Source organism: Centrocercus urophasianus, unplaced genomic scaffold (assembly GCF_019232065.1).
Source record: "Centrocercus urophasianus isolate 14NV4802_14NV808 unplaced genomic scaffold, USGS_Curo_1.0 seq_25, whole genome shotgun sequence".
NCBI lineage: Eukaryota > Metazoa > Chordata > Aves > Galliformes > Phasianidae > Centrocercus > Centrocercus urophasianus.
The window spans coordinates 15,599,187-15,622,501 of NW_024884811.1; the positions used below are offsets into that span (position 1 = coordinate 15,599,187).

At 38.0% G+C, this 23,315-nt stretch overlaps 1 protein-coding gene across 1 annotated transcript in view; it reads right to left on the minus strand.

Moving 5' to 3' along the window:
* NIPBL (NIPBL cohesin loading factor) overlaps nt 1-23,315 on the minus strand; it is a 94,745-nt gene that overhangs the window by 64,787 nt on the left and 6,643 nt on the right. Inside the window, exons 4-7 of the mRNA XM_042826004.1 lie at nt 17,028-17,127; nt 15,218-15,369; nt 13,982-14,133; nt 8,159-8,252 (exon numbers count right to left, since the gene is read on the minus strand). Coding sequence (XP_042681938.1) covers nt 8,159-8,252; nt 13,982-14,133; nt 15,218-15,369; nt 17,028-17,127 — 498 coding nt within the window. The remainder of the gene's footprint in view (nt 1-8,158; nt 8,253-13,981; nt 14,134-15,217; nt 15,370-17,027; nt 17,128-23,315) is intronic.

Consider the following 23,315-nt stretch of genomic DNA (forward strand, 5'->3'; position numbering starts at 1 on the left):
ATGCTATGCCTTTTAAAATTCATTATAATGTGATTCTCCAGACATTACCATAGAACATTACCATAAGGAAGCGTGCTGCCTCCCTGTAATATTTCTAGGAAACTCGCTAGTCTGATTCACTCCTCTGATTATTATCCTTTACTGTCAATTCAGGCCAGCGCTGAGAGAACCTGAGGATTACCAAAAAGGACTTCTGGGTACTGGGATAGTTAGTGACAAAGAGGGAGCAGATGTAGAGGTGGTATTTTCCTCTATCCCTACAGTGGCAGGAAGGGATATTTGAGAGGACCAGGAAAACTCATCTCATAAATGCATGGCTGAGAGGCTGGTGCAATAGCAAGAGCTTAGGTTTTTTTGACCATGGGATGGTTTAGTCAGTGCCTGGCCTGATGGCTGCTGATGTCTCAAAGGAGGAAATGGATCCTAGCCCAGGACCTGGCAGAGTTTGTTGAGATGGCTTTAAACAAGATAAAGGGTGCAGGGGATAAAACCAGGCCCACTAGAGATAAGCCTAGACAAACAATGATGGGTTTGGGGATGAGATAAGGAATTCAGATGAAGTGCAACTATGCCATTGCACACAGCATGGGCAACAAACAGAAGGAGTTGGAAGCCATCATGTAACAGGCATACTGTAGCTTAGCTGTCATTACTGAAACATGGTGTAATCCTCCCACAGCTAGAGTAAAGTAATGGATGGATATAAGCTCTTCAGAAGGGATAGGCAAGGAAGGAACAGTGGTGGTGTGGCTCTCCACATTAGAGAGTTTTGATGTTAAGCTCAGGGCTGGGAATGATAAGGTTGAGTCTCTAAGGGTAAGGATCAACAGAAGGGCTGACAGGGCACACGTCCAGGTGGAAGTCTGTTACAGACTGCCTAACCAGGATGAAAAGACAGATGAGGCATTCTACAAAGAGCTAGCAGAAGCTGTTACCTCATAGGCGATTTAAACACCCCTGATTTATGTTGGAAATATAATACAGTGCAGAGGCAGCAGTCTAGGAGATTTCTAGAGTGTATGGAAGATGACTTCCTGATGCAGCTGGTGAGAGAGACACCCAGGGGAGATGTCCTGCTAGGCCTGCTGTTCACAACTAGAAAAGGATTGGTGGGAGATTTGGAGGTCAGGAGCTGTCTTGGACAGAGTGACCATGAAATGGTAGAGTTCTCGATTCTTGTTTAGTAGGAGGGAAGTCCGAGGTAGCAAAACTGCTACCTTGGACTTCCCGAGAGAGGACTTTGAATTGTTCAGGATACTGTTAGGGAGGGTCCCTTGGGATTTAGTCCTGAAGGGTAAAGGGGTCTAGAAAGGCAGGTCACTCCTCAAGAGGGAAGTCTTGAAGGAGTAGGAGCAGGCTGTCCCCTTGTGCTGCAAGATGACTGGCGTGGAAGAAGATTGACTTGAGTGAACAAGGAGTTTTTCCTAAGGCCCCAAGAGACAAAGAGAATCTGCTTCCTGGGGAAGAAGAGATGGCAAATCATGGAGAGTACAAAGAAGTTGCTAGGACACGCAGGAAGAAAATTAGAAAGGCAAAAGTCCAGTTTGAATTCAGGTTGGGCACTGCAGTAGAAGAAAACAAAAAACTGTTTTACAAATATATTAACCGTGAGAAGAGGGCTGAGGATAATCTCCATGCTTTACTGGATGCAGTGGGGAACTGAGGATAAGGAAGAGGCTGAGGTTCTCAATACCTTCTTTACACCTATCTTTAAAAGTCAGATCAGTTACCTTCCAGCTACTCTCCCCTGACTTGGAAGTCTCGGATGGGGAGTTGAATAAACCCCCATGATTCAGGTAGAAACAGTTAGAGATCTACTACTCCACCTGGACTGCCACAAGTCCATGGGGCTGGATGGGGTCAACGTGGGGGTACTGAAGGAGCTGGCAGAGGTGATATCCAAGCCATTTTCCATCATCTTTCAGCATCTCTGGTCCCACAAGGCTGGAAGCTTGCCAGCGCGACTCTTATCTACAAGGAGGGTCATAAGGATGATGCAGGCAACTAGAGGCCCATCAGCCTGTCCTCAGTGCCAGGAAAGGTTATGGAGCTGATCATCTTGAGGGAGATGTGCGGCACACACAGGACAACTGGGGAACTGAGTCAATCCAGCATGGCTTCATAAAAGGCAGGTCCTGCTTAATCAACCTGATTTCAGTCTGTGATCGAGTGATCCGCCTGGTGGATGAGGGAAAAGCTTTTGATATAGTTTGCCTAGACTTGAACAAAGCCCTTGACACTGTCTCTCACAGCATTCTAGTGGAGAAGCCGGCAGACCATGGCCTGGACAGCTGTACCCATCACTAGGCAGAAATCTGGCTGGAGGGCCAGGCCCTGAGAGTGGTGGTGAGTGGAATTAAATGCAGCTGGAGTCTGGTCACAACTGGTGTTACCAAGAAGTTGGTACTGGGGCCTGTTCTGTTCAATATCTTCACTGATGATCTGGATTAGTGCACCCTCACTAAGTTTGCAGATAACACCAAGTTGGGAGAAAGTGATGATCTGCTTGGGGACAGGAAAGCCCCACAGAACAATCCAAACAGGCTGGATAGCTGGGCAGAGGCCAGTGAGATCAAGTTCAATAAGACCAAATGCCAAGTCCTGCACTTTGGCCACAACAACCCCAGGCAACACTACAGGCTTGGGGCAGAGTGACTGGAAGGCTGTGTAGAGAAAACAGACTGATGCTCAGTTACACATGAGCCAGCAGGTGGCTAAGAAGGCCAGTGACATTAGAAACAGTGCTGCCAGCAGGGCAGGAGCTCACCGTCTATACTATACTGATGTTTGTCTGATGGAAAGGCTCATAAGCTGTTGCTGACAGAGTCTGAGGAACACTCACAACTTACTGCCAGAAGATCTTAAGAAGCAGCAATTACACCGAACAAATGAGAAGAACAAAATATTTTTTCTATTTAATATGATCTTAATCACCTTCACATAAATTGAACTTTTTCATTATAATAGAATCAGACAAATTCTCTCTGTAAATCTATCTAAAACAATCTCACAATCAGTAATAATAATTTGAGCCTCCACCCCTCTGAAAGTGAAAACACAGACTCTTCAAAAGACCAGTAAAGTACTGTCTAGTATATTACGTACAGCCTGTATAATTTCAGCACATTCTAGAACAATTTCTCTGTAAGAATTGAGAGAATAATTAAGAGGTAATATTCCAGGGTGAGTTTGCTAAGAATAAATCAAAATCAAAATAATTTGATTTTATGAAGTGGCGGGCTTTGAGAAATAAAGAGAAGTTAATGCCACATTTGGACTTAAACAAGTTCAAGACTGGTCCAAGAAATTAAGTCTAAGAAATTAAGACTTTCTAAACAATTTATCATAGCAAGTTCACAAATAGTTGAGGAAAGTATGGGCAAAAGAATCATAAGACTGCAGTACACCATATTGGAAAAATGTTTTCAAAGAAAGAGTATCAAGTTTATGGTAAAAATGGATGAACAGAATGTGGGCAAACCAGTGCAGAGCACAGTCCTAAGAGTAGCAATAATAAAATATTTGTCAACGTCAACTTTTCAACTAATAGAGTTAAAGATTACCTTCGCTAATCTAATGATTATACTGAACTTTTCGGTGAGTTTTTTGGTTGAGACCTGCACCTGTTTTTAAAGAAAGAAAGACAATTACAATTATCTTTCTACTGAAACAAAGTGAATGGAGTAAGAAAAGCACAAACTTTACTCATCTGAGAAAGAGCAACTGTAATAACAAGACGGGAAGATGGAGAAACTCCACACAAAGGCAGCAGTATGTTTATAGCAGCTTGCAAAAAGAATTTAATTTGTCACCAAAGAGCAGCTATTTTCTCATGCGTAGCAAGAATAAAATACAAGATGTCATTTTCTAACTACTCCTCCTTCTAAGTCTTCAAGCTGTTATATGTACAACTTAGGGCAGTACAACATCAAGACAAATAGACAAAATAGAATTCAAATAACACAAAAGACATTTAGAGGCTTAGAAATGTTGACTTATGTAAAGATGATAGAAAGAAGCAGCTATGTTCAATAAGTAGATTAGATGGTGGAAGATGTTGTAGCAGTCTTTGATATGTGCATGAATGTTATGTGAAAAAAAGGGACATAAATTGTTTCTCCTTGATCTCTGGAAAGAAATCAAGAAGTGTTATTCCTAACTCCAACAAAAATGTTTCATGTAAAACATTAGGAAAAGTGCTTCCTAGCAGTGTGAATTCGAACTGATTGCAAGAGAAAATAAACCACTGGTGATATTTTAGCAGGAAACTAGATGGAAATTATTGGGAATGACACTACTACAGCTCATTCAGGGTGAAAGTAAGAAGATAGGAAGCCCTCAGTTCCTTTTGTGCTTTATTTTCTGAAATATCAGAGTCTTTCTCTGGGAATCTTCCCAAAATTTGTACTACATTTTATATATATAGTATTAGATATATATATGTATGTATGTATGTATGTATGTATATGTATATATATATGTACACATACAGTGTGTATATATACACGTATACATATATATATACACACACACATTTATTTTGATTAACAAACTATGCTAATGTCTATTTTCAAACAGTGTAACTTCATTTAGAATTCAGACTTAAAGGGATAGTATACTAGACACATAACGCAGATTTGGGAGTTTTCTTGGAAAATATTCATTTTCCACATACTCTCTAAATAAACTTCAGGGAAGAATCCCTCCACTTTCTCCACAGTTCGAAAATAAATTAATGTATGAAAAAAAATCAGGCTGTTCCAGCTTAGAACTCCTGCATTTGGAAGCATCCTTGTGTAAAAAGTTAAAACTTGAAGAAGTAAGAATGAACACTTCTTTTGGCCCTGTCAGAAAACACTTCAGAATGAATTTCTTCAACTTTTCAAAGGAGAGAGGAAGAGATTATATTCTTTCATAAGTATCTTTGGCAGCACTGAAGTCTGCAACAGAGATTTGAAAACATTTGTAATTCTCCTTACAATCCATTATATACAGAGACCAAATAGAAAAGAATCTTCTCTGGAGAAGTCTTATAAATACTTGAGAAAATAAAAGTGATCATGCCAAATTATTCAGAAAATAATCAAGTACCCACGCTACTTTGTTAGACAGCAGCTTCTAAAAATATTTTTGGGTATGACTGTAATTCTCACTGTCTTATAAAATGTTGAAAGGTTATGTTGAATTATTTCCTCTATGACAAATATTAACAATTTCTGGAGGAAATGCAAGTTATTTCTGGGGGGAAAAACAAGGTGCCAAGGTTTAGTTCAGTATGGGTTGCTATTATTTCCTACAAATGTTTCCCTGGGATTTCCCGAAATTATATGGAAACAGGACTCTAAAAATAGGAACTCTTCTCTTTGGAAAGCAGTGGTTTAAACCTCAAGGAAGACTTTCCTTTATATAAATCTTTAAAAGTTGTCTTTAAATATGTATCTGTATATATATATATAAAATATATATATATTTTTTTTTCTCTGAAGTTCAAGAGTGGTAGGAAAGTAGAACAAACAGACAAAGGACTTTGATAAGAAATCCATTTTGGATAATGCATTCCACAAAATATATTATGAGAAGAAGGAAAAAATAAAAAAAAAAAAAAAGGAAAAACAGAAGGAAATTTCTTCTTCACAGAAGAATCATAGGAATGAATTTTCAATGATAGTTGATAAGGCAGTAGACAACAGCAGAAAGTAGAGCCAAAACTCTGTTTTTGTACTGAGAAGACTAAAATTTATACTAACAAAGAAGGATAAAGTCCAACCTAAAACCTTCTGCATAAAACTCCAGCTGCTCTGGTATCTTTACTGAAGCAAAAGAAATGAAGCAGAAATTTCTGCATCAGGGAAACTGTACTCCATTTCATAAGTGAACAACCAACCCAAAGAACAAACACAACTTGTCCCCTCTCAAATATTTTCTTGAGTTACAAACCAAACTTATTCCTCATTCAGTTTCTGTCAATTAGACAGCTATCATTCAGTTTTGAAATGATCCAAGACTTTGCAACCACAGTCTCCAAATCACCATACGCCTTTGCTATTTCCATATCAAAAATACAGAAATGTCTTGAAGCCTTTTATCTTCAATAATTCCCTCACATTTCTATACTACATAAGAAAGTACAGATATTGTAATACCCTTCCCTGAGATCTATTTCTTGGCTCACATCTAGTGCCATTCTTTCTGTCCTCCCACACAATTACATATTTTGCTGATTTTCTTTATCACGGTTTGCAACATGTCAACCAAACTTTCAAAGGCTACTGACAGCAGCAATGAAAATTTCACAAATTTATAAGCACAATCAACAACCTTCACTTCAAATCAAGACAAAAACTCACTGGAATTACATACTCTAAACAGTACTGTTATTATCTAGATGTCTTCAGGACATTTATAAAATTAGATTGGCAGAAGTAAATGCAAGGTTCTTGGAGCATCAAGAACTCATTCTCTTAATCAGGATTCTTTAATCTCAAGGAAAGAACAGTGGTACCACCACTAGTAAAGTATTTCAGTTATGCGCTTTATCATCAAGAAAAATAAATCTTACAGGTAAGTAAATAAAAAAATACCTCTTGAACTTTTTCAGTACCCATAATGCTGAAACATTACAACATGAACAGCAGAATCAGACTCTTTTCAAGAAGAAAAAAAAAGAGATCTCTTCAAAATGGGTTCTGAGACAGCCAATTTAAACAGCTGCAATTTAACAAAAAATAATTTCAATATTCTTCTGGCTGAGTAGTTATCACATATCTAAATGGAAGAAGCTTAGTTTCACAGTGTTGTGAATGTTCTACAAACATGGATTTTGTGTAATTAGTTTAAGAAAAACAAGCATGTTTAATCTTTGGCATTTATATATGTCTGACAAGTCCTTTAGCACAAGATCTCCTAAAATAATGATGCCACTGGCACGCTATACAAAATTCTTTTATCTTGCATTTGAGTCACATTTTTTTTTACATCACTGCCAATATACATATATATTAGATGAACCACAGCGATCATTTAGCAGTCACAGAATCAAAGAATAATTCAATTAAGACCTCAGAAGGTCTATAGTCTGTAGGCTCAAACTGGGGTGAGCTAAGTCAAATCATTATGCGTGATTTTATCCTTGAAAACCTCCTGGAATGGAGAATGCACAGACTCTCTGGACAGCCTTGATTGACTATCCTGATAATTAAAAAGGTTTTCCCTATATTCAGACAAAACCTTCCATTTCAATTTATGTTCGTTTTAGCTCATCCTTTTTCCAAACCGCTCTGAAGAGCCTCTTCATAGGTTTGGGAAGGCTGCTCTCCCTGACTCTGAGAACTTGATTTATCCAAGCTGAAAAAGCCTAACAACCTCACCTTCTCTGCAGTCACTCCCTTCTCCTTATCAACCTAATCTGAGTATCCAGAAATAATCAACTGTGTTCCAGGGTTAAAAGGGAAGGAAGAACTCTTGTATCTTTCTACTATTTCTGTATAACACATAAGCACTAAAAACCTCTGCTATCAAAAATACATTCAAACCCCTGCTTCACTAAGTCTCATGCATCTCCATAACTGCTTTTTAACAATAACATTATCAATAGTGGTATGCTTTCTAGATTTTAGCATAAAGAATTATTTTGAGCAGATTTTTTCTGTTCCATTTCAACTGACATTTTGCCCTATTCCTTCTCCATAGCTAAGGTGTTTAGGCTTCATTTATGCTACGTGTATTGTGTTCATTGAACTACTTTCAATTTCATGATCTTTCAATTTGATGATTGCAATTACGAAAAAAGTTGCATGTTAAAACACTTTCAAGGTGGTCAAGAGTTCAATACTCGTAATGCTGCCTTGAAACTACTTGTTATGCAGAGCAACTGAATCCATTCTTATAAACAATTCAAATCCTCACTTTAGAAAGGATTTTGAATCCTTCTGTCCTCCATTAATTTAAGATATGTTTTGAAGTACCATTTGTCAATTTTTGGACCTCCAGAAATTTCTCCTGGATGAGGGCTCAAAATAATTTTGTTACTGAAATCTAATTACATACTCCTTAATTCTACTGGAAAACAGAATTCAGAAGGACTAACTAAATACCTCTTTAAACTCTCTGTTCCTTTAAATTAAGAAAAATACATTGACACATATGACTGCTAGACTACCTTTAGGGGTTCCATCACTTCCAGCTGGAGAACAGACTGACTGTGGTGACCTCAAGGAAAAAGATGCAGCATTTCTTATTGAAGGATCGCCATCCTAAAGTGACAATGATAAAAAATACCATTATAAGCATGAATATTTCATAAAATAAAGTAAAATTAGTACATACATTGATAAAATCAACTACCTGAAAAAACAGACAATAAATATTATAAAAACATTTATTTATATAAAAATTTTTACAATTTAGGCTGTCATAAAGTAATGTTCCAGAGCACAAGAGCTCTTAGAAGAAACAATCACCAGAATATGCTCAGAAAAATACATTCATATGCAAAACTTTCTTGTTACAACCAGTTATAGCAGAATAAGCAAAGTATGAACTCTATAATAACAACGAGAATTGAGCATAAAAATTAGAATTTTAAAACACATTAAACAGTTTTTCCACTTAGCTTACCCCTAAAGCATATCTAGAATACAACCACTGTTTTACATTTAAGCAATAATATTTTCCTTAAATCGCTGTCATGGAGCCCTCTGCTGGCCAAGAATATATATATCCAGTCAATGAAATAGATTTAAACTTTGATAGAACAGTATTTCCTATCATAAGCATTGTTTTTTAAACAATGATAGGATTGCTGAGGGGGAAGGGAGAGGAACACAAACAAATCAGCAACCTTTTTAACTATGAGAAAATAATTTCTGTAGTATAAATAAATTGCAAAAAGTCAATTCTTTTAAATTAAATCTTTTTTTAAAGATTTCATTCACATAACTCCTTATATGAAAGAGTCCTTTCATAGAACTCCTTTTTATCTCTTTCCTTTTTTTTTTTTTTATCTGAATTTTCTGTCCCTTATCATTGTAGCCAATTTCAACTCAATAAATAGAACATTAGTCGGTTCAACTGTAAGTTTCTACATGCTTCTACAAAAAAAAAAAAAAAAAAAAAAAAAAAAAAAAAAAAAAAAAAAAAAAAGATAAATAAAAAGAAAAACATCAGTAAGTCAGAAAGCTAAACTGGCATTTGAAGGAGATAGAAGCCTACATAGATGGGCAACTGCACACTCCCTTTAGTAATGGCTAATGGCTAAACAGACAGTTCTCCAATACATACTAGCAGATGAGCTACAATACACATTATGTCACACAGAGGAATAGTTCATGCTATCAGATCAAAAGAAAGAGCTTTTCACCTGACAGTAATTATAATTTAAATAAAAGTGCAAGTTTACACTGTTTACAAGAGCCATAGAACATATTGAGCTGGAATCCATGATGATTGCCAACTCCTGACTTGAAAGAAGGCAACCCAATAGCACTGTCCAAATGCTTCTTGAACACTAACAAACCTGTAGTCATGACCCTGGGGTACAGTATCTGAACCCCCTGCCAGTGAACAACTTAATATATAATCTGAACTTTATCTGACACAGCTCTAAGGCATCACATCCTATCACTGGTTCCCAGAGAAAAAGGATCAGCACCTCCTTCTCTGCTCACCTTCGAGAGGAAATAGACAGCAGCCATCTCTCAATTTCCTGTGAGATGCACAAAACAAAATTTCTCAGCTGTTGCTCATACGTTACGCCTCCTAGTCCTTATAGCATCTCCACTGCTCTTGTTTGGACACATTCTAATGATTTTATACCATCTTTATATTGCAGACTCTCTGCAATAAAACAGCATTCATTATTCAGGATAAGGCCATTCTGATGCTGAGTCTAATGGAGCAACCACTTCTTTCAGCTGGCTAGTTATACTGAGCTTAATGTACCCCTAAAAAATGGCTGGCTCTTATGGCCAGTGAGGTAGATTGTTCACTCACATTGAGCTTATCACAAACAAAAAAAAATTAGTGATTGCCCCATGCTCAGATCTATGAATATATCACTGCAAGGCCTATCTACTCTCAAGGGAATATATCATTCTTCCTCCTCCCAACGTAGAACTGTCTGCAAACTTAGCGTGCACTCATCTCCTGTGTCCTGTGTCCAGGTCACAGATTAAAATTTTGAAGAGGATTGGCCTAAAATTGAGTCATGGGGAACATGACAAGTGGCTTGCCACCAGTTTGATGTTACTCCATTTACTACAACTCCTTGAGCGCAACTCTTCTCTCAGTTGTTCACTCATAATATTGTATACATATGTACAGTATCTGGCTATGTTGGATATTTTGTTGAAGATATTATGAGAGACACTACCAAAAACCTTGCTAAAATCCAAAAAAATTCATTTGCATCCACTGCTTTTCCTTTGTTAACTGGGTGAATAACCTTGTCATACGGGAATATTAAGTAACTAAGTCGTGACTTTCTCTTCATGAACCCATGTTGCTTTAGAATTACTGCCAACTCTTTCATATGTTCTTCAACAAGTCCCAGAATAATGTCCATAGGTTTACTAAGCACCAAAGTTAGAGTAACAGTACCGTCACTACCAGGATATTCTTTCTTACCCTTTTTGAAAATTGGAATAACATCAGCAAGCTTCCAAACAGCTGTGAACTCTCCAAATTCCAAAGACCATTGATAAGTAACTGAGAGAGGTTTGGTAATAATTTCATCTATTTCCTTCAGTATCTTGAGATGAATTCCACTGAGTCCTGTAGACTTATTTGCATTTAGCTGCAGCAGCAAATCCCATACATGCTCAGTGTCAACTGCAAGCTTATCACTCTCACAAACACAGGACCCCAAGAGTTCCAGGACCCACCAGTAGCATTAAAAACAGATGCAAAAAAAAAAAAAAAGTCTCACTCTTCATCCCAATTTGTAAGGTGACCAATTGTCAAGTAATGGACCAATGCCTTTTTTAGATTTCCTTTTGATGTTAACATACTTTAGAAAACCATCTTAGTTATCCATTACAGCACTGGCCAACTTCAACTCTAACTGAGCTTTGGCTGAATCAATTTTCTCCCTATAGTGACGAAGAGTTTCCAAAGTCCATACTATTTCTTTTTCCCACCTTTGTTCCTGAAGGAGAAAACTGTTCAGCCAAGCCAGCCTTCAGCCCTCATCATGGCTAAGTGATCTACCGTAGACTCACATTAACAATACCTGCTTTATTAGTTTTTATCCTAAATCCTTAGATTTTCAACCCTGGCAGCAAGCACTGTACAATCCAGCACTTTCTTTACACGCAGCATTATCTGTCCACCACACCTTTTCATGCCTGTTTCTTCAGTATCATTCCCTACAGCAGGAAAGACAAAGAATAGTATTTGCATTTCTGATTCCTTCACCAATTTCCTCAGTGCCATGAAGTCTCTTTTGATTGTCCTTGGACTTCTCGAAAAAGCAATTGTAGATGATAACCTAAGGTGACACACAAGCCTGTATGCAGGGGAGTTTTTTGATCCAAGAGCTCAATGTTGATAATGCTAAGGTTGGGTCCTTATGAGTAAGGATCAGAGGAAGGCCAACAAGGCAAATAAAGTGACAGGCATCTGTTACAGATCATCCAGCCAGGAAAAAGTGACAGAAGTAGTATTTTATAGGTAGCTGGCAAAAACCACACAGTCACTTGCCCTTGCTCTTGTGAGGAACTTCAACTTATCAGACATTTGCTGGAAATATAAGTACAATCCATCAGAGAGGAAACAGTCTAGGATGCTTGTGGAGTGTGTGGAAGATGACTTCCTGACACAGCTGTAAGAGAGTATATCAGGGGAGCTGCCTCACTAGACCTGCTGTTTATGAACAGAGAAGGCATGATGGGAGATGTGGTCAGAAGCCCTTTTGGGCATAATGACCACAAAGCGATAGGTTTTCAATTCTTGGTGAAGTCAGGAGGAAGGCCAGTAAAACCATGGACTTCTGGAGGACAGACCTTGGACTGTTTAGGACATTGGTTGAAGAAGTCCCTTGGGAGATAGTTCTGAAGAGCAAAGGTGTCCAGGAAGGCTGGACGCTTTCTCAAGAAGGACATCTTAATGGCATAAGAACAGGGCATCACCTTGTGCTGCAAGATGAGCTGTCACAACAACTGCAAGCAATACTACAGGTTTTGGGCAGAATGGTCTGAAAACTGCATTGCAGAAATGGATCTGGAGGTGTTAGTCAACAGCCAGCTAAACATGAGCCAGCAGTGTGCCCACGTGGATCTCCTGGCTTGTATCAGAAATAGTGTGGCCATCTAAGGAGATGACTGTGCTCCTGTACTCAGCACCAGTGAGGCCATTCCTTGAGTGCGATCTATTCTGGGCCCTTTACTACAAGAGAAAAACACCAAGGAGCTGGAACGTGTCGAAGGAAGGGTGACGGAACTGGTGAAGGGTGTGAGGAGTATCTGAGGGAACTGAGATTGTTTAGCCTGGAGAAGAGGAGGCTCAGGGGAGATCTTATCATTCTCTACAACTATCTGAAATATAGATGTAGTGAGGTGGGAATACATCTCTTCTCACAGATAACTAGCAATAGAATAAGAAGTAATGGCCTCACATTGTGCCAAGGGAGGTACAGGTTGGATATTAGTAAAAATTCCTTCTCTGAAAAGAGTGATCAAGCATTGGACCAGGCTGCCTAAGGAAATGGTGGAGTCACTGTCCCTGGAGGTGTTCAAGAAACATGGAGATGTGGCACTGAGGGACATAGTTTAGTGGGCACGATGGTGATGGACTGACAGCTGGAATTTATGGCCTTAGAGATCTTTTCCAACATTAACAATTCTATGATTCTTTGAAGTAACCTGGAAACATCCTTAATCCAATACCCAGGGAGTCAGCAAAATTTGCTAAATGACTAGTTGGCAGATCAGGACCCCTGCTCCCATCTGAAGAAAGTCATGCATGCAATAAACCACACTTTTTTCTTTATGGAGATGGTCATGATGCTGGGAATCAGTTGACCTAACCCTTGTTTCTCCTATACCACAGATGGGTCCTCAACCATATATCTTTATGGGTCCTCCACCATGTCATTATGTCCCTGTCCTTCCAATTCCAGAGACTCACAGCTGTTGTGAAAGAACACCTGAGAAGGCAAAACAGACCAGCAACTAGCTTCTGATGAAATTTTGTAACTACTGTTACACTGTTACATTGCAGGCATCGATACTTACAGTACTGACCTCACAGTTCAAAGATCTATTAAAAAAATACTATTGGAAACTTAGGTACTCTCTCTCAAGAGCTGTTAAGAGACTGTGTTGAGCTTTTAAGGAACCTCCATCAAACTACATCTGCATGATTAAGATGAAAAATAATCAATAATTTAGAAAAAAATCACCACAGACAAAAACTGGGGGGAACTTCGTTCAGATACTAGAGTTCAAGATGTCAGAAAGAATTACTACCACAAAAACTAAAGCCACGAGGATAAAATTTCTTGAAAAGAAACCAAACCGTAATACACATGTAAATCAGTAAGAAAAACAGTCTATGTGACCTCTTGCCTTTGGCAATACTATCATGCTACTGGATACGTTGCTCAAATATGTCAATTCTAATTGAGAAGTACGAGTATTTAGAGAGACAAGTTAATCCTACACCTACTTAGAATCTAGTATTGTTAGGATCAATATACTGATGTAATTACTGCAGTGACACTTTACCATTTTATTAACATAAACTTGTGAATAAGTAAAATTTTTTGCTTATCATAAATTCAACAGAGTGCTACAAACTGTTGAAAAGGAAAGAGATATCTTCTACAAGAACTGAAACCTCACATGTTAGAGTTGCACAGTTGAGTGAATATGTCTGAAACTTAGATGTTTTCAAGTGGTTTTATAAATCAACAACAATATAGTAAAACATCTGTCTTACAAGGCAACTAAATATGTTTTATGATAAATTGATTTAGGTAACATACATCACTACTTAATCTGTGCACCATCTGTAGGTAGTCTTCATTTGATCCATGTCTAGAATTATCAGCATGATGATTAGCTGAATTTCCCGACAACTGACTTGAAACTTTATTTTCATGGAGATTCCTCATCCCTGCTGTGACAATAGGACAAGCTGAAATGCAAAAACAAAACAAAACAAAAAAGTAAATAATTGTACTGATATATATATATATGTATATACACTCCTTAGCTCTTAAGCTCTTAAAGTTTCATGAACATTACCATAAAAGAGGAAATCGCTGAGCTGTATACAAGAGGTCTGGAATCTGAACAAGAATAGGGTTTTTTTTTGGTTTTTTTTGTTTTTTTTTTTGTATTTTGTTTTGTTTTTTATTGTATCCTTTAGCCACAAGTACCCTGAATAAAATCAGGTGTGTAAGATTTGAATTTTCAAGATTTACAATCTAAGTTCCATGTACATTAGACAAGCTCTTTCCACACCTATTCTGGGTCAACTTAGTATTAGTCTCGTTTACACTACAAAGGTTTATTAAAGTGAGGTAACCTCATAGCAAAACTTAGTTACGCAGGAAAAAAATGAATTTTTTTTGTCTGGTACAGATAAATGATGGCCATCAAATAAAAGCCTTAGGGTTTGCTTTTTAGTTGTTATATATGTGTGATAACTATGCAAAATAGGTGTAAACGGGGAAGAAATGTCACGTGAAGAGGCATTTTACATTTTTTTCCTTTTTTTTTTTTTTTTTTTTTTTTTTTTTTAATACTTTCAGAGGAGGTTGAAGGGAGGCCTCATGGCAGCCAACAACTTCCTAAAGAGAAAAAGTAGGTAACCAGGTGCTGATCGCTTCTCTCTGGTGACAGCTACAGGACCCAACGAATGGCATGGAGCTGTGTCAGAGAAGGGTTAGGCTGTGTGTTAGGAAAAGGTTCTTCACCATATGGTGATCAGCCCCTGGAACAGGCTCCCTGGTCATGGCTCAAATTTGCCAGAGTTCAAACAGTGTTTAGGCAGTACTCTTAGAGATAGGGTTTGATTTTTGTGTGGTCCTGTGTGGAGTTTGATTCTTGTGGAAACCTTACAACTTGGAATATTCTATTATTCTGTGATGTTCTGCAGTTAGGTAAACAAAGATAAATATAACAACAAAAAAATTCTACCAATACAAAGACTCACATTAAGCTTGTGACTCAAGAGCCATGAAACGTGCACATGAAAGTAAACATCACAGACTTACCTTGCTGCAGCTGAGGATGCGGTGTGTAACTTGGAGGATGTGAATATGGCATGTATCCTGCAGGGCTTTGAGGAGCATATGGACTAGGCACTGGACTGTTCTGTTGTGCCAAAAATCTGTTACCAGAGCTTGTCTGTGGTGGCACAAACCGGCTAAAAATAAAATTTTAAAGGATTTGAGAAGTTGTAAAAACAAATTTAGACAATGTTGTTATTCCTTTTGAAATAGTATATATCTGGAACATTTTAACTTCTGGAAAAGACATTATTCTAATGCAATGAAGAAACCTCTTCAAAAGCAGCATTTAAATCCATCAATGCCGTCTCAATTTCAATTACTACTTAGGAGTCAGAAAGTGGGTACTGTATTAGTAAAAAGATAGAAAGCATTCCATCTAGTGAAAGCAAACAATAACAGAAGTTATAGATATTTACCATAATAAGGCAATTTTCAATAGTTGTACCTTATTAGAAGTTTATTGGAATCTTTAATGAAAACGACAGCTAAGGTCTTACTATCAAATAACCACAAGCTCACTAGAACTGACAAAGTAGTAATCTTATTTAAATATGACTTTTCCAATAAGATTTCAAATAACTTTACCTAACACAACTATACTGCTAAAATATAGGAATACAGGCAGTTAGGCAGGACCTGATGTAAAGGTTACTGAATATAATTTATTCTTTCATTGGATTTATCCTGGACAGATCCTAGAGATAGAATGTTATAAAAATCAAACAGGCTTGTGATGATAATGTATACTATAGCTTACATTCTTTCATCAGTTTTGTGTTGCTTTTTAAAATAAAAATAAAACAAAAACCACAAAAACCATTCACAGCTCTGTTTTAGACAGTAGCTCTATGGAGATAAGCTTCCACAGAAAGTCACAGCAAAATATTTAAAACAACAATTTTGCAAGGATCTGAGAAGACACAGCACACTGTAACATTCTCAATTCATAAAACCTTCTTCATTACCACTTTTCAATATAAAACCAATAAATAAAATCAAATAAAACCACTACTCTTGACAGTGTAGTGGGTTTTGTAGAGATAGAAAGCATTCTGTTTGTCAGAATAAATACTACACTAATTTGAAATGAAGTGTGAAATAACAGTTAATTTTAATAATGATGTTTAATATCTGCTGATTCAGTTTCAACCCAGCAGCCCCAGCTAGTGAAACTGCATGCGGAACTTCCTCCTCTATTCTACGGTACTTTCTTATTTTCAGAAAGACCTAGCCTAAAAGCCTAAAGGCACATCTTGCCTGAAGGAGTCTGAAAAAGTACAAAAAAGTTGAAGAGGAAGCCAATGGCCAAACAAGTGGACCTATCTTCCTATGAGTGGCCCTTTGTGTAACAGTTAGAGTAGTATTCTATGCTTTAATAAGACCTTTTTTTCCACTCTTCCACCATACTAGTACTGCTACCCATGCTGGAACACTCATTCTCTTCTCCTTTATATTCTGATACAGAAAGAAAACAACTGGAAGGGTAGGAGAAGGTAGGAGGATTCCTTAAGAAAGAAAATCTGCCAAAACTATCTATGCAAGAGAACAGAGAGTGGAGAATTCTGACTTGTCCTTACAACACAGGATTAATGCACATGCATAAAGTGAGTAAATGCTAAATTTGACTTTTTCAGCAGCAGAAACTCATCCTGCTGTCAAACAAATTCAGGGTTAATCTTGACATTGATCTTCTAACTTCTACTCATTTACTTACAACTGGAACTGAATGTAACTGTAGGAAGCATTTTAAGTTTGCTGCCCCCTCCCTCCCTCATTTAAAATATAGCATTACCTGGAAGGGCTATGTGAAATAGTGGTTTGTTGATAATTGGAAGATGCTGGACTACCACGCATAGAATTCTGAGAAATACTAAACTGTGGAATCATCATCCCTATTGAAAAGAAGACAGCAGTATTAAACATACGCATTTCATTTCAGAAAGACTATATACCAAGAGATCTATAACTTCATAGGCAGAAAATGTTACATGTCTGCAACTGTTAGAAAACACTGAATAACATTCATTCTGTGTAAGAATCTATTTTACATCGCAGAATAGAAAAGCATTCCTAAAGGAATGTTAATTCAGTTACAAATCTCAACAGGACTTATTTCCTTTTACGTTCTTCAAACTTTGCAATCCAAAATCTGCTAGTAGATAGAAACACTTCAAAACAAACATACACTCACACTCCAGTGTGTACAGTATTTAGTGTGCTAATGACTAAAAGATTCAGGAACTTCACAAACCAGAAGACTCATTAAATTTATATCCTATTTTTTTAGCAAGTAGAGGTAACAATCACCTCATACAGAAAGGTGTGAGACTAATTGGTAATACCTAACAGTTTCCCTTTTAATACTTACTATAACATCTTTCTGTTCTGTCTGTAGTACACTTATAAAATGTATCAGTGTGCTGAAATATTTTGGACTGCAAAGCAGAGCCAATTTCCCGAATTGCAGATTCCCACAGTTTGTACAGTTCAGACCCATGTTTTGGACATTCAGAAGCTGAACTATCTATCAGGTCACAAGTACCACAGTGCTTGAAACTAACAAGCATCTTTACCAGTGAGATTTTAAATCAATCTTTTTTCCTTTTTACAGTACCTTTATAAAGAATTTGCTAACAACCACATGACACTGGAAGTTAAAACAGTGAAAGCACATTAAAACTTTTATGATCTTTAATCACGTGATTTTAATGACAGAATAAAATATCTCATATTTAAACAGAATCAGAATCCATGTACAAACTAAGGTTTAGGAAGCCATAACAAGTGACTCACAGAAACGGGTGAAAACATGTCAGCGTTGCAATATTTTATACTTAATATTTCATAGATTCTATCTTATCAATCCTCCAAGTACTGTCATAGAATCAGAGAATCTTAGAAGCCTTAGAGTTGGAAAGGACCCTTAAAGGTCATCTACTCCAAATCCCTGGCAATGAAGGGACATCCGAAGCTAGATCTGGTTGCTCAGAGCCTGGTTTAGATTGGCCATCCAGCCTACTATCACTGATTTCAATGACTGCAATATTTACAGAACAAAAGCTTTTTTCAGAAATCTTCCCTCTCAACCTTTTTCCTTTCTTTTTTTTACCAACAGAGATGAGATGTGATAATCCCTCAAGAATGCAGCCATTATCACCTCCCCAGTAGGTGTGAAGTGCTGCATTCCAACCAAATTAACACATTTAAACTAGCCTAGATTAGGAGTGAAAATCCCTAGTTGTGCTGAAAAAAATCAGATATCTTCATACTTCAGTAGAAATGTTATTTCATTATCCTGAGTAACAGCAGAGAATGCCTTAACTCCTGCAAAGCTTGCTTCAATGAACACTGGCTGTCTCTTACAGAGGAGATGAGAAATAAACTCCTGTCCACAGGTACAAACCACAGAAAGGAATGTGCGAAATATTCCCTGGGCATTTCCTGTACAGTGATTTTCTATTTCAGGAAGATCCCTCAGTGCCCAGTTCATGTATTGAAGACACTAACAAAGACATATTAGTCATCAGGTAGTTATAATTTTTCTCTCTCTCTTTTTTTTTTTTTTTTTTTTTTGGCCAAACTATTTGAACTGTGAGGGTGGTGAGGTACTGGACCAGGCTACCCAGAGAAGCAGTGGATGCCCCATCCCCGGAGGTACTCAAGGCCAGGTTGAGCACTGCGCAACCCAATCACTAAGTCAGGACAAGCATAACCATAGCTGGGTCATGAGAATCAGATGTCTTTAAAGGTCCCTCCCAAACTGAACCATTCTGTGATTCTGTGACAGAGAAATCCAGAAAGATACATAAAAAAATCAAGTCTTGTCACCAATTAAGTTGAAACATGCAGGACCAAACCTAGAATTTTAAACTTCTTTTATAAGAATATTAGCAGGTAAGTAAGAATTAATTTGCCTTATTCTGAGAACAGTAAATTGATTGTATGATTAGTTACTAACATACAGAAAGATGACAGAACACACCCATATTAAAACTATACAAATGTCATGCAATTTTATATGAACTATACAGAAAAGATTTCATTTTATGTTTAAAGCAGAGATAGCATTTCAAAAATACTTCTATCCTCAAATTTAAACTAAACTAAACTAAAATTGATCCACAGATGTGGTAGGTTTTAGTTTAACAGAATAAATTATTTTTTCAATGATTTTTTAAAGAATATAATTCAAAAATCTTTAGCTTGTTTTGTGGCAGACAGCTCTCACAGCTCTATTTATATTGAGAAGGGCAAGAAGAGAAAAAGATGGCACAGAAAGAAGAGAGTGGCAGCTTGTTGGAGGGATGCAATCTATATCCTGCAGAGTAAAACTGTATCTCAAAAGTTTTCAAGTCTTCATGATAATGAAGTAACAAGAAAAACAAGGAAGGGATAAAAATAAGACTGCATTTAGACTGCAAAGGAACTGAACGTAGTTTGAGGTCATCAACTCTAAAACATTTTGACAATGTTGTCGTATCACAGCAGATTTATGGCTCCATTATGTATTTCCAGATCTTAAACATCTAAGAATTTTTTAAGTGCAACTTTAATTTTGACATTTAAGTCTGGAAAAAACTGAGAAGGGATTTTATCAATGCTTATAAATAACTAAGGGGTGGATGTTAAGTGCATGGGGCCAGGTTCTTTTTGGTGATGTCCAATGACAGGACAAGGGATACAACCTGGAACACATGAAGTTTTCCATCTGAACACGAGAAAAATCTTTATTTTAAGAGTGACAGACCACTGGAAAAGGCTGACCAGAGAGGTTGTGGAGTCTTCTCTGGAGATATTAAAAAAACCTGCTTGGATGCTTTCATGTGCAACCTGCTCTAGGGAACCTGCTTTAGCAGAGGGTGGATGAGATGATCTCCTGAGGTCTCTTCCAAACTCTATGATTCTGTGGATTTGGTAGCATGTAGTACTGAGAAACTATCATCCCAATAATAACATTCTTATAAGAAGTTTCTTTAACATACGCTTCTGATTTTGACTACTTTTTTTGCTTAGAGAAAAGTAATAAAAATAATTTCAATTTTTGCACTTCAAGTAACTGTCAAAGAATATACTACACAAAGAAGTGGCTCACATAAAATGCTTGTTAACTATGACTAAACTGTTTTATAGCATCATGCATGTTTAATCTGTGAATGCTGACCTATTGGTGATTTTTCAGTAAGACGGACACTCAGTTGATAACATTCCTCTGCAATGTTTTCCTACATGCACCTCTGCTTGCTTTATTGTATAAACGGAAAAAAAATCTAATCAACACAAACTTTTTGAAAGACATAAATATTTTAAGCCCTCAAAAATGAACAAGTTATATTATGAATTTTAAGACCTTTAGAAGCTTAAGCTGTGCTAAGGATACCAGCCTTTAGCAAAACACTAATTCAGCTTCCAAATATCTGCCAAAATGCACAAAGAACTGAGAGGGAAAAGAGGATAAGGAAAAAAAAAAAAAAAAGGTATCCACATACTACATACTATCTCATTCTTGTATTCTTAAAATAACAGAATGGTTGAGGTGGAAAGGGACTTTCTAGCCCAAGTCCCAAGCCCTGCTCAAGCAGGGACACCCAGAGAAGGGTGCCATACCTAGGACCAGGTCCAGGCAGCCTTGAAGATCCCCAGGGAAGCTCCCTCAACCTCTCTGGGCTAGAGTTCAGTCACTCACACAGTGCTTTGTGATACTTAGAAGGAAATTCTGTTCCAGTTTGTGCCTTCTGCCTCTTATCCTGACACAAGACACACTGAAAGGAGCCTGGTTCTGTCTTCTTTGAACGTTCCTTTCAAGTCTTTATTCAACACTGATGAGATCCCCTGGGCTTGCTCTACTCTGGACTGAACAGTTCAGCTCTCCAAGCCTCTTCTCATGGGAGAGATGCTGTAGTTCCCTTAATCATCTTAGTAGCCTTCTGTTGGACACTTTCCAGTGTGTCCATGTTTCTTTTGCACTAGGGTTCCAAGATTCAACAGAGGACTCCAAATGTGGTCTCACTGTACTGAGCAGAGAAGAAGGATCACTCTGCTGAGTGAGTGATCTCTCAACTAAGATATTTTGCCTATTGCAGCTAAGAGTACCACGAGCCTTCCTTAGGAGCAAGAACACATTGCTGACTCCTGTTCAACTCAGTGTCCACCAGGATTGCTAGGTCCCTTTCTGTAGAGCTGCCTTCGATTTGGATTTCCACAGCATGCACTGGCGCCTGCGGTTGTTTCTTCTCAGCTGCAGGATGTTGCATTTCTCCCTGTTGAATTCCATGACACTTGTCAGCCCACCTCTCCAGCCTGTCCAGGTCTCTCCAGATGGCAGCAGGGCCCTCTGATGAGTCAGCCACTCCAATGAGTCTCATGTCATCTGTGAATATGCTGAGAGTGCACTTTACCCCATCGTCCACACTGTTAACGAAGATGTTAGTCAGGACTACAACCACTTTTAACCATTGGGGTACTCCACTCCTAACAGATCTCTAAACTGACTTTTCACCATTGACGATTACACTATGGGCCCAGATCTCAATCCACTTTACTGTTTGTTCATCCAGCCCATAGTTCATCAGCTTTTCTGTGAGAATCTGATGGGGGCAGTGTGCCAAAAGCCTTACTGAAGTTCAGGAAGATAATATCCTGTACTCCACCCTTATCCACCATGCTGGTCAATTCCGTATAGATTTTTATCAGGTTGATGAAGTGTGTCTTCCTTTTGGTGAATCCATGCTGAGTACGCCTGATAATTTTCTTCTCCTTCAGGTGCCTGTTCCCATCATCTTTCTATAGACCTTGGTGAGGCTATAGTTTCCTGGATCATCCTTCCTGCTTTTTTTGAAGATAGAAGTGACATTTGCTTTCCTCCTGTCTTCAGGCTTCTCTCTCAGTTGCCACATCATATTTGTTAATCACAACGAATATCATTTCTAGCTCAAGACTTGTTGAACTACAGATGAAAATGAATTTTGGAGGGAAAAAAAGAAAAACAGCAAAAAATTGCTTGTGCTTTAGCTTGTATTTACGGAAACTTAAAACCTGTCTAGCTTTCTGGAGCCTTTGCTTTCTTTGAAAAATTGTACTGAACCAATAATTTTACTCCATGTTTTAGCCACATGGTTTTTCTGTTCCCACATAAGAAAAGAAGGTGGGAACAAATTAACTTGAGTTCACTTTGTCTATGCTAATGATGAATCTGACTGAAGTGAACAAAGAGCTGAGGCCACCCTAAGACTGAAGGTAATCCAGATGTCGGGGTGTCCCCCTTTGTTCACTTTTTCTCAATTGCATACACCACAAATGCTGGGTCGCAGCACCTAGCACTGATTTTTCTGCACACTGGATTCAACAGAAGGTAGAAAGACAGTATTTAAAAAGAAGACAGTGAAAAAATTACAATAGATGAGCTTGAAATATTAGAAAATATTGGAGGTTGGAGGCTGTCTTGGACAGAGTGACCATGAAATGATAGATTTCGTGATTCATGGTGGAGACTGGAGGGGGAAGAGTAAAATTGCTACCTTGGACTTCAGGAGGGCGAACTTTGAATTGTTCAAGGGACTAATAGGGGGAGTCCCTTGGCATTCAGTCTTAGCGAGTAAAGGGGTCCAAGAGAGCTGATTGCTCTTCAAGAAGGAAGTCTTAAGGGCGCAGGAGCAGGCAGTCCCCCTGAGCTGCAAAATGAGCCGGCGGGGAAGAAGACCGGCGTGGATGAATAGGGAGCTATTCTTGAGGCTCTGGGAGAAAAAGAGAATCTACCGCCTGTGGAAAGAGGGACAGGCCACTCAGAATGAATACAAGGAAGTCGTTAGGATGTGTAGAGGTGAAATCAGAAAGGCAAAAGCCCAGCTTGAATTTAACCTAGCCACTGGCGTGAAAAGGAATAAGAAACTCTTTTATAAATACATTAACAGTAAGAGGAGGACAAAGGAGAATATCCACTCTTTGCTGGATGAGGCTGGGAATGTGACCACTGAGGATAAGGAAAAGGCGGAGGTTCTGAATGCCTTCTTTACGTCTGTCTTTAAAAGTCAGACCAGTTATCCTCAGGACACTCCTCTCTCTGACCTGGTAATCTCGGCTGGGG